We start from the raw sequence: 12810 nt of genomic DNA, 5'->3' as shown, positions 1-12810 counted from the left end.
TCAGTGTCCAGTGAATTCCACAGTGGGAGACTTGCTTTTTGCCTTTTGCATCTGCAGTTTTTAAGTACCTGGGTAAATGGAAACCAGAAGAGATCACCACAGCAACTGTTGGCACCAGAGTGTGGTTGGTTGGTTGACTGTGTTTAAAAATGGGATTATCTGGTGAGATTCTCATGTCGAGCCAAACAAACAGTTGAAAGAGGAGGAGATGAAGTGCTGTGATTCTAATGGGTTTCCTAGAGTGGAGGTTTTTTTTAAAAAAAAAAGGTGCTGCTCTCTGTATCTGGTGTTTTCTCTTGTTTTCTATTTAAAAACATAATTTCTTCACACCACTGATAGTCTAAAAGATCCTACAGTGGCAGTGCTCAAGCCATGCTGTGGCTCTCAACAGACAGCAACCTTACACTAAACCTGCATGATGTACATCAGTGGTTGTGTAAATTGCATTTCATAGGAGAGGAAGAGAGAGGAGGGAATGAGAAATGGTAACTCACCCTTTATCCTCAAGCTCTCAGGGATCCCATCCTGCAGAAACAACAGAAAAAAAAGAGATTATGATTATAACAAACCACAAGATCCTCAACATGTTTCCATTTAGTTGAGTGAGTGACATCCGTTGGGCTTGTACGGTAGAAATTGTTTTCTATAGACCACTTATTACTTTAGCCAATTCACTCTCTTTGCAAACGGCTCAGTGCTCAACTGAGATTGTATGCCAGTGCAGCCATGACGTTAAGGTCCAAGGATTTTACTCTGACTGAAAGAACTTGTCTGACACAATGTTTGAATGGCAATTAATGAGTCAGACATTAATGTGCCATTAGGTTAAGTGCTAATTTGCCTAAGTTACATGCACAATGATAAACCTTTCAACTGGCCTACAGTTACATCCCCTATAATTTCATTTTGTGCATCAAGGCAAGAAACGTTTAATTTCACAGAACATTTCATACGTAAAGACAATTCAAAGTGCTTTACAAAATGCATTTAAAAGTTGAGAAAAACAGCATAAAAACACCAAATTGGAAATAAGACAGCAAAGAAACATTTTTAAAGGAAATTAAAAGAGAACAGAGAACTTGTATATAAATACAAGATAGGGGGGCAAGATTGTATGAGTATCTAAGGTTCAGTCAAAGGCAGCATTTTAAACACTATGGATATTTTTAATATCTTCTCACACCAAACTAATCAAATACCAAAGCTTGGTCAGTGGCCCTATGTGTCAAACTAAAATACTCTCAGTTTTTGACTGCCAGGGATAGTGTGTAAGTTTCAGAGTGTCTAATAATCACACAGTGCATCTCATAAAGACGTTAAAGGGTCCTTCAGTGCATCAGTATCAGCAGCCAAGGGCCACTAACTAAGCGTCAGTTTTGACAAGTCTGAAGGGAGAATGGGTTGTTTTTTTAGGATCTAGTTCAAGGGTATTTCAAAACTAATCTTTTCCTCCTTCAAATCAAAAGTTACATTTTTCCTGACTCCTATTTAATCATAGCAATTTATGTATCTGCTTGATGTTTGACTGTTTTCTACCATGTGTTGCCTTTAGATTCTGTCATCTAATTCATTTATTCTGCCTTTTTTTGTCTTTCTAAGACTGGATGTGTTTATATGCCGTTTGTGGTGTCTTGCATCACTTGAAAAAAAAAATTGCAGCTTCTCCTCACTCACAGCAACCAAAACACAACTAAACTGTATTTAGACAAAAAAGACATATTGGAATCATTCAAGCCTACTGTAGAGACATAAAAAAGCAAACAACTATGACCCCTTGAGTAGGTGCACTATAAAATCAGCTGCATTTAGAGCATGCATGGTGATGATGGTTGTAGAAAACGCTGTTCTCAGGACTACTGTTCTGAGTAGTCTGCCGCTCTCCACAAAACCATGAATACGAAAGAAAGAGGCATAAATATTTGATTTCTCTACAGTGAAATCTGCATAGCTCATCCTTCTCGTTCTTGTACAGAAAATTTAGACTCTCTATCTACCAGCTCGAGCACAGTGGTGTTATGGAGAAGATGCATTATGCAACAGGTCTACAGTCAATAATGAACAGTGGTCCCTGACTGCCTACTGAAAAGAGCAGATTACCCAATTCCTGGGTTTGCACAGAAAATATGCATACTGTGTATTTTCTTACTAAAATATGCTTGATTTGATTCTAAGTCAATTAATAAAATATGTGAATATATATAAAGTACTTTACATATGGATAATTGTATCCAAGAGATCTCACTGGTTAAAAATTAATTTTGAATGCAAGATTAATTCAGCTAACTTTACTTTTTTTTAAGGTTACTACATTGTGTATCATTGTCAGTGATACTATCCGTGCCACTGTCTCCATATTGAGCTAAACGCTGTACAGACTGTACACTTGCATTAAAAACTGCAGTTGCTAATGAAACCATTTTAAATAAGATTTCAGTCAATCAATTAATCAATTGATTGACCTTTCACTTCAGCACTGAAATGAGTATTAAGATTAATAATAGTTATATATGTTTGGAATGAACTCTCCATTCCTAGACACCATTTTAGGACACAACTTGTTAAAGATTCCCTCCTTTAAAAAATGTGTTTTACTCATGTTGACGTCTAAGATGTTTGACCTTGACTCTGTGCAAAGTTTGTCACAAGAGAGATGTGTTCACATTCACTAAAGGGAAAGATGTCCATGCTCTTCCCTACAGTGTAAAATTTAAACAGACACTGAGAAAGTTACATGAGGTACATCACTTAATTCTGAAGCCAATCGCTGTCAATGCTGCAAATGCCAAGAAAGAAACCTGACACCTCCAGCCTTATCACACATATAAAAATCTCAGCCAGGCAGAATATATCTTTCTGCAAACTCTGACAAGACTTATTTATTACAAGATAGCAATGTGACTGATGTAAACACAACAGCAGATATTATATGTTTCTCATCAACTAACACTTTGTCACCTTATATAATATTCTCATACATTGCTAGTTGTCTATTTAGTTCCACAAACAACTCTTTATTTGAGTCTGACTGAGGCTCAAACATGTACAGTAGTGCTGATTCTCTCCCATGTTTCTTCTAACATCGAAAACAGACCAAGCAGAGGCAAAGTGCGACCAAGCTGCCACACAATGTCAATGGAAAGCTACGAGGCTGCTCTGTGCTGTGCCTGTGTGATTCTGCAGCAAAAACGGCCAAACTAAAACATGGCTTTATTTTTAACGGTAAATTGTGGAAAGAGAATATCTGCAGTCAATCAGTAACCAAAGTCATGTGACTCCTGTGACATGTTGCCCTATGTTACAAATCATTTTCAGAAAAATGTAAATATTGCAGCTAGTCGCAATTTGCTGCTGCTTGGTATGTTTTCACCTTGATGCACACGACTCTTTCATCAGTCAACCTAAGCGGTGCTGGTGGCTCAGTGAGAGGCCAAATTCAGAACTCAATGAGTGCGTTTACGTGGACATAAATAACCCGTTCATGGTCAAGTTTTTGAAGTATCCCGTTTATGTGTTTGAGCATGTGATCACCATATTAACATATGAGAAATTTGAATTTGCTTGCTGGAGTGCTCTAAAAGAAACTGGTATGTATACATGCAACGTGAATCCCCGTATCCCCAATATGATCGAAACTGGGATAAGCCTCATAAACAGGTTATTCGTGTCCATGTAACCTCATTTGATGACAGATAAAGGGTAGATGTGCTTCCAGTCCCTTTTCAGAATTCACTTGTTTCACTTTTTCTGTAAGAAAACCATGCTAAAAAAATATTATTCACAGCAGAGTTTTTTTACATTCTTTAACAAAGAATAACTTTAATATATGGACAAATTTCCTCAGGCATAAAGCCACTGATTACCAAGCTTATCGTTTCGATTAAAATATAATAGAAATAACTAAAAGACAACCAAGTTAAACATCTTAATCTGGTTAACAGCCGTCCCTGCACATCATCTCTCTGGATGTTTCACAAAACACTGTTGACTTTAGGCACAAATCACAAAAAGCACCTGTGGCTCCCTGACATTCTTCGTACCCCCCCTCTGGAGGAGGTGACATTTGGAATTGCACTAGGTAGGGAAGATATCAAATGGGGCTTATTTGCATATGGCAGACAGTGTTCACACTTCATTTGTTTGAAGAGAGTGATTTCCCCAGGGCGGCTGGCAGGCCTGTCTCTGCTGCCCTGAGACTCTGGGGACGTTGAAGCACCCAGCTGTACAACCCGTGGCTCATCTGCCCCTGTCACAGCTAGCTGGCTGACCGCCCACATCTCTCTCTCTCTCTCTCTCGCTCTCTGGCTTTATCTCTCAACCCCCACCTCCTTCCACCTCCACCCCCGTCCTCCTTCTCCTCTCCCTCTTGTGCTTCAGATCCCTCACTCCTCCACACCATCAACTTACAAGTGCACTTCAACTTGAAACATATAACTGCAAATTGCAACATACCTGTATGACAAGTGAGGAGAATTTACAGTAGGACGCCCAAAGCAAGGCTGAATCTATCTTTTAGTTCAGACCAATAGTGCTGTGTGAAAAACAACACAGCTCCCTCAGTGAGAAAGCAGAGGTGCTGATGCAGAGGGCTCTGGGAAGAAAAAAAACACAAGACCTGGCAAAAACGTTTAACCTGGCTGAACTCTTGCTGCTCTGCAAGCTCATTTGGCAACAAACTGCACTGAACAATCAAAAATATTCCAAGTAGATTACTTTGAGATGTGATGTGTTACCTCTCAACAGTTAAAAACCTCACAATAGTCACTCCGTGATAATTTTCTAGAGCTGTAAAATTCTTCCTCACAGACCACCGTGTAGTGTTTTGGCAGCCGATATGTCTTCAAACTCAAAGTCTTCATCAAACAAAACGCAGAGGTCACATTCCTGCATCATCTAAACACATTTTGGGAGCTTTGAAGCATCAGTGTGGTGCTCCTTTTCCTTTGTGTGCTTTTTCTTTCATCCAGCACCTTTACCCAATTTGTGCGAACACTATCAGTCTTCTTTACCTGTGGCAACACCCCCACACTAAAGCAACCTCTCTCTTTTCTTTTCTTTTTTTAACACTGCAAAAAAAATCATTATATCAATAATAAGTAACACCTACAGTCTGTAAAGAGCCAAGGAACAGAAAAGATAAGCATGCAGCAGAACAGACTTTGGAAAACACAGTTTAACACCAGCGTGGACGTCGACATCTTGTTATTGTTATAGCAGATTGGCTCCATACGGCGTCTGCTTCCTCGGCCCCTGTGGAGCCTTTACAGAAGCTGGTTACCTCAGCCTCAGGCTGGCTGCCATTTGAAAGTAGACAGCTCATCAAGATGAGTGACAAGGGCTGGGGCTACAACTGACCAGCTGAGGAAGAGGAGGAGGAGGGAGGAAATACTATTGACAGTAGTCACATGTAAGACAAATAGTGTCTATTTCAACTTAAAAGGTGCAATAAGAGCTTTGATTCTTAGCACGAGCATGACTGGTAATTTCTCTATATTCCCCCGAGGTTGAATCAGGCCGGGTCGACGCCAATTTACCGTTTTTGTTTTTTTAAATAGATTGGGAGCCCTCATACATAAGAGGATAAGAGAGAGAGAAGGGGGGCAGAGAGATAGAGAGACTGACGGGACAACACTCCCTTTATCCCCCCTCCCTCTCTCACACAGTGAGAGATGTGCGTTACATGCATCGAAGAGCAGTGATCATCATCTGCATACCCGATCGCCATTGACCGCCGTGTGCACTGTAAAAGAGAGACGTACAGAGGGGCGCAGCCCATTCTGCTGACAGGCTTGGGCCCATAAGTGCAATCGTTGCTGGGCTTGGACAGAAACTGTGCGGATAGATGTTCGGGCCTCAGTTTTTGGGGCCCGATCAAAGCTCTAGGTTATCCATATTACTTGTTTTCAAATTCAGAGCATATCTCCTCACAGTCAGCTAGTTAGCTGTGTGCCAAAGGAAAAAACAATAGATGTTCTTACTAGGGATGTCCCAATCACGTTTTTTTGCTCCCGATCAGAGTCATTTAATTTTGAGTATCTGCCGATACAAAGACCCATAAAATGCCTTGATCAGCCCCTTAGCTGATGTTTAAGATCCAGCCCTGGCTCTGGGAAACATTATTCCTTCCAGTCAGCAACAGGGGACTTTGTCGCATATGTACTGGACAGGGGAAAGGCCATAGATGTATACAAACAAAAGCATTGGGAGCGAGAGATTTCTCCAGATTTGTTGACTCCACCTTTAACTGAGCCAAATCATCTTGTAAATGTTATTCTTGTTGTATCTCCTATTTCCTGTCTCTTTATCTCAATCTCATTTGCCCAGCCCCCCTCCCACTCTCTCTCCCTCTCTCTGCTTATCCCCTGTTAATCTAGATTTGCCATGTGGCCAAGCCAGTGCTGGATGGATGGGGCTTTGCACACAGTTGTCCTTGCCTCCATTTTGTTCGTCCTGACATAACAGCTTGATGTCAGAGCGACAAACCCGACAAATTGTCCCTCGTGCGAGTCTGGCCACTACTCCACAAATTTCACAAATTGCACACTCAGTCTCTCCATCACTCTTACAGTGAAACTCTTGATGAAAAAAGCTTGAATGAAATAAGACTGTAAAATAAAACTGCCATGTAATAGAAGCTTGAGAACAGTAACTTTGAGTGGTATTCCCATTACAATCAATTATATTTAGGACTGGATTCTAGTGGCTGGGATCTGTGTCCCATTTTTGAACCCATGTGGAGGATTTCACAGTGAGTTTTTGAAACAATACCATGGGAATTATGGGTAGAGCATGTGACCGGCTGTTTATGGCCGAGTGCGTCCTGGTGATTGAAGTCTTTGTGAGGAAAGCTTATAAAGGTCGGCTCAGATCCTGTTACCCTTGTCAAACACTGTCCTTCAAAGCAAAGGAAAAGGCATAATATTAACGCGGCCACTGGTGTATCACAGCTTGTGGCGATGGCCTCAAAGGACGTTCGGTGCTTTTCACTCATTTGCAGATGTGAAAATGAATGCAATTATGTTGTTTAGAAAAATTAATGTTGTTTTTGTACCACCACGTTCCATTAATGATTAACGTGAGTAGAATTTAATCAAAATGTGATGCAAACTAGATTTTAAAGTAGCTTTTTAACTGGTATAATTTTGTAAGTAGAGACATTGAGTGCCAACAAAATTTTAAATCTAAACTCTGAGCTATGTTCTAAAACTTAGTATTGCTTTTCGACAATCTGTGGATATCTCATTTTAAAATGACGGTTCTTTAACGCTGCTTACTCAACTGTATTGACAAGTGGATGACCCGAGCCTCCCTGCAATCTAGCCGGCAGCGGAGAAAATTCTCTAAGCCACAAAAAGGCCGATGAGATAGTTTGGAAAAAGGGCTTGCAATGTGGCCATTTTTCACCAAAGGGCTGTAAATTTCCTCAGCTTAGTTTGACAGGCGGATAGATGAGCGGAGTTTACCTCTGTCCTCTCACAGGATGAATTGTAATGGTATGCAGATGCTGTAATGACATCCCTCTGCGATGTAATCACAGCGCCAGGCACATTAATTTCATTGGAGTGGTAAAGCACATACATCATTTTTGTAGCTTCTCGTCAAATTCCCGCTACATGTGAACGAACATTAGTTTAATTATTAAAGTGCTTCTGGTTTCAAACCAGGCCAATAAATAGAAACGTGTTAGTTTCAACAAGAGATCATATACTGTTTGATACAGTAAGGCACTATTCACACCACCTTCAAAACCTGCTCAGTTGAACTAAGCCTACTTTAAGAAGGTATACATGCTTCATTCACATGATATGGCATTAAAATAAAAAGCACATAGTACACTAAGTGTAGCGCATCAGAGAATAATGTGAAAGCAAGGATACCTGTGATTTTGTGGGGGGGATTAAAGCACAGGCAGGAAAGGTTTCAAGTGGGAAAAAATGTCATGCAAATTTCTGAGTCAATTCAAGGAGAGCTACTTCTAAGATCTGTGTCTCCATGTCTTTCAAACTACCTCTAAAATGAACTTTAAAGATTTATTTTCTAAGATGTTTTAAGCCTCTACCATGAGACACAACACAAATTATGAAACTGTAGATTCCCCATGAGGCTGGGTCATATGGCTTAAAAATAATAGCCCAATATTTTAGGGCAGTATGGCGATACACAGTATATATTTTGAAATCAAGTAGCAACTGTCACACTGAAGTTAAAGTACCGTTTCTGTCGATGTTTTTGTTGTGAACATGAAGCTTCTGGTCAACAGTTAAATGTTAGCAAAATGTCAAACTGGTGCTTTTAAACAGCAAGATTTATTCACTGTGAGCTGTAAGCAAACTAACAGCTCATATACTAACTATATATACTATCCTAACAGTTTATAGTTCATATATTAATAGCATTTGCAAATCACACTGGTGCTCCATGTTTGCAAAATGTGACTAAATAGTCATTATCAGAGCTCTGTAGGTACAAAAACACAGCCTTGCCTGCTCAAACTATTGTTAAACTCGACAAACGTTTAACTGTTTCGGTGGCACCATTTTATGTGACGATTTGTTCACTTCATATATTGACAGTATATTTAAGTTGCACTGATGGTTCATGTTCGCAAAATGTGCCTAAATAGTTGCAGTCTGGAGCCCTGCAGATACAAATAAAACACGCTTTGCCTGGTCACACACTATCACTCTGGAGAAAGTGGTCTGGGTGGCCTTAGGAGCGTGTGATATATCATGTTTTTTTACTCTTTTTTTTTATCTTTTTGAGTCTGTGAGAGGGAGAGAGCCATGGGAGAGAGCAAGAGAGCTGAAACGCCGAAGCAAGTCTCATACTGGTGACTTAATAAAGATGACACGACAATTTATTCTTGATGTTCGCGATAGAGTCATTATCAAAAGCCACAATACAGTGAGTATATTGAACATATCACCCCTCCCTAATTCACCACAGTTTTCAGTTAAAATTCTGGCACCAGGATATTCCTCTGACTACACTTGATATCAAAACGCTCAATCTATCCCCAAAATCCTGCATCTAAAGGTGAAAACAGGATGTGGAGCTGAGGTACAAAGTATTAACAAAACAACAGTACAATGCAGCACTCATCACAGAGATACAGTTAAAAAACAAGTGAGTAAGACTGAGATCCAGCTCTGTCCAGGCAGGGGTGGATGTTGGATCGTTTGCCTCTTTCTTACAGTATAAAGCATCCCACTCTGGCAGAAGTGCTCTCTCTGCAGTTTACCGAGATCATATTACAGGATTTTTGGGTATTGAAGTTTAAATCTCTTTGCTTCCTTAACACACACACACAATTTCCAGAGTAGCTGTGGCTAGAAAGAAGCAGAACTCTTGCATAGCTGATATCTGCGGTCTACGTGTCTTGAAAGCATCTCTCTGAATAAATCTTGTTCAAAAGGTCAAAATGTGTTTGACCATTGTGTCGTTTTAACAGCTCTGCATCGCTCCCAGCTTCTCGCTCAACTCTGATACAGTCAAAATAACATTCCTACCATCTGTTTCCTCTGTATCCCTCTCCCTCGCTTTCTAACCACCTCTTAACCCACCGACCCTTTGGTGCCACTATCTTTTCCTTTCATTCCCATGCAGAGTGACTAAAGCCTGCTGGAACAAATTTAAAATGCAATATTTAGTCTGAGGATGACAGACTGCCTTGAAGTAAAAGCAAACACAACAAATGCTCTATATTGTCACTGCAAATTTTTATCTTGGATTGGATAGAGAGGAGATGTGTTTACTGGTGAACATAACTGCAAAGGGGGCTTATGGGAAATGTGTACTGAAGGACCACAATCTGACTAATGCCTCTTGACAAAACACTTTGCTTTCTTCAAGTTCACGTCTGCCAAAAAAGTACATTTTTATCCCAGTCTGGCTCTAATTGATCCATCTTTTACTCTGGTGTTTTGGAACCAATTCAGTGGGGAAAAAACAGACTATGCTACTAGTTAAGAGGAAAATAAATGTAACTTGTTCCTTGATATGCAGTGAGAGGGATTAATAAACGTGGCAGATTTTGTTTGTGGGGCCTGCCCTGTAACGCTGAGTCAATAAACATTAAATTATATCTTTTACTTTAAACATTTAACTAAAATGACACACGACCATCCTCACTTCATTCAAAGCTCGTCTTCATCTTTGCTCAGCTGTGCCTCGCATAAATCCAATGTTGTCTTTGAAAAGACAGTCCCCTGGCACAGAGGGAGGGATAATGATTCATCAAGTATTTTTCAGTGGGCAGACAAACAACAACAACAGGGGAGTCATCTGATGGAGGAAGAAAGCGCCACTGTAATTAGTTTCATACTTGGCAAAAGCACATAGTCTTCTTGTTACGGACAGCAAATGAAAAAAGGCGGCGATCAATACCTTGTGTCGGAATCTCACGACTGGTCGATAGAGCGGCGACCTGAATCCCTCCTTGTTGGGTCTCCCGTTGGCGCCCAGCACAGCGAGCCCCAACAGTAAAATTGCCGCCGACCACCATCTGGCTGTCTTCATTGGTCTTTTCCTGTCAAAAACCAAACAAGAAAGGTGAGTGCTCTTCTCAAACACTCTGGGGGTTCAATACTGGTTAGCTGAGACAATACATCAAGTCTACCGTAATTAGTGTAGACAATGGGAAACGCAAAACTGTCGCTGGTTTAAACTAAAGCTATCAATACGTGCCCCACAGTCGGCGAGGAGATTAGATCTCCTTTTGAATCAATTAAGGGGAAATAGACGTCATGAGAAAATCAAGATAAAGAAGACAAAGAGCCAATATATTAAGGCAATTAAAGTGAGGGCTTTGGATTAATTAGTCTGAGTGTCTAAGTCAAGCAAATGTGATGTAGCAGAAAGATTACATCTTAAACAGTTTCCTCACACCCTCACAGAGATGCAGGCCAAATATTTGTATTTAAGGGAGTGAGAATATTCACTTTTCACCTCCAACAAAATGGCATTTTTAATAATTTATTGCCCTGTATAAAAACGAGTTTGACCTTTTCATAACATGAATTAAACAAAGCAGTGTTTGTGGGGGGAAAAACATGACCTGTAAGGAATCTGTGTCTAAGAAACAGAAATGTTCAAGGAAGCAAAAACAGGAAATACACAGAGAATAGGATGCATTTAAGCCACAGCTCTCGTATTACCTAATTGGCATGGGCTGTATCACAGTATTTCTATATACCAGGATATATAGAAATCCTGACAGTGTGATTTTAAATACCTTAAAAAAAGGATATTATTAACTTCATACTGAAGATGCTGTATTCTGTATTGAGGATGTTTTGCATGCAGTGTTAATCATGTGCCCTGGAGGTTGCGCCCGGGTCACATTGCATGTGTGATTAGTGTGTGTTCACATTGGCAGTCTTTGATGTTGTGGCACTGCTTCAGAGCTGCCTGCTGTATTTACAGACTCAAAGGCATATACTCCACTCATTTATGAAGCCGTGCAGCTTCGAGCAACACGGTCCTGCACGTTTCACAATAAAATGCCTTATGTCAATGATTTCCTTGTGTCTGTGACAGATAAAGACAAAACTGTAGTAAAAGGTGGTATAGACTCAACATAATTTTCAATAAAACATTTGCACCTTCTTGATTTGCTGAGAGCAGCGCATATCATGCAGAAAAAACAGCAAGACTCTGTTTCTCTACATGTGCAATTCAGAAGGTAAATGATTGTCTTTCTCTGTTTATTTAGGAAAATGGGTGTAAGAATATTACCTTTTGTTGACAACTTGTGAGTGTATTATGTGTTGAGTAGACTGAAAATGGCAAGACAGCCTGCAGAATATAGCGCACTTTGTCATATAGCGTGTAGCCCATTAAAATTAGAGAAAGGTATGAAGGTATGAAAAATTAGATACCACTTAAGCCTATTACCTAACACAATTTAACAAAAGGGAACTACACAAACACAAGCACGCAAGCATTATGTTAAAATCTGCAATGCGCTTGTTCCCTCTTATTTTTATCCCTCATCTTTATCTGCATTTACGCCTTCAGTTCCTTGAGTGGCACAAAATCCCCTTTGTTAGAAGCGCTTTATAAATAAATTTGACTCGACTTGACTTGTTGATTTTCACAGGCAAACACTGAGCTGTACTTTCTAAGCCGTGTCAAGCCACCAGTGTCTGCTCATCATCCTCCAGCGGAGGAGATGACTGACAGCAGGATTGTGACCCTGCTTCCTTGTTCTTCTGGAGTGACACAGAGTCAGACAACAATGGCACTGCTGTGGCAGCTCTGTGGGCCCACACGGTATTCACTGGAGGTCAGGAGGTTGTGCCGGCAGAGCAGCGTGTCGCTTTGATGTGCTGGACGAAGAGGGAACACTGAAACTTTATTTTTATGACTTTATGTGACTTTTGCTGTCTTCTTGAGCTGCCTGACACCTGCAGATTTTTTACGCATTGTCTGCCTTGAAACTCCATCCCTTTATTTTTGTTTTTCTTGAGTAGGTACAAGGAACTTGGTCTCTGCACTGTATGTGATTCACACTGTAGAAATATAAACTTTCAATCAGAAGAACAAACATCAACAGATGGGGTGTGCCTATAATTCTCAGCCAGATTCAACACCCATTTTCCAGACTTATCGTTTAACCTTTGGAGGCACTGGCATTTAAAGTGTTGTTTAGCAAAGAAAACCTTGATACAGGGTTTCCACACATTTTCATGAACAAATTTTCAAAACTTTTCCACGACTTTTCCAAGATCCATAATAACTGATGTTTTTTCCCACTTGCCCAGCATCTTTCATATCACACTCTATTCAAACATGATTTCAGCAAGCTGGTAT

The 12810-nt window shown here is 40.2% G+C and overlaps 1 protein-coding gene across 4 annotated transcripts in view; it reads right to left on the bottom strand.

Annotated features, from left to right (window-relative positions):
- fstl5 (follistatin-like 5) overlaps positions 1-12810 on the bottom strand; it is a 291611-nt gene that overhangs the window by 216964 nt on the left and 61837 nt on the right. For all 4 annotated transcript variants that reach the window (XM_088080811.1, XM_088080812.1, XM_088080813.1 and 1 more), the window contains exons 2-3: positions 10384-10525; positions 495-525 (exon numbers count right to left, since the gene is read on the bottom strand). In XM_088080811.1, coding sequence (XP_087936937.1) covers positions 495-525; positions 10384-10525 — 173 coding nt within the window. The remainder of the gene's footprint in view (positions 1-494; positions 526-10383; positions 10526-12810) is intronic.

This window comes from Plectropomus leopardus, chromosome 8 (genome assembly GCF_026936395.1).
Source record: "Plectropomus leopardus strain MGB_pleo_1.0 chromosome 8, ASM2693639v1, whole genome shotgun sequence".
NCBI lineage: Eukaryota > Metazoa > Chordata > Actinopteri > Perciformes > Serranidae > Plectropomus > Plectropomus leopardus.
The sequence above is the reverse complement of the archived record's forward strand: the minus strand, read 5'-3'. Positions and strand labels throughout refer to the sequence as shown.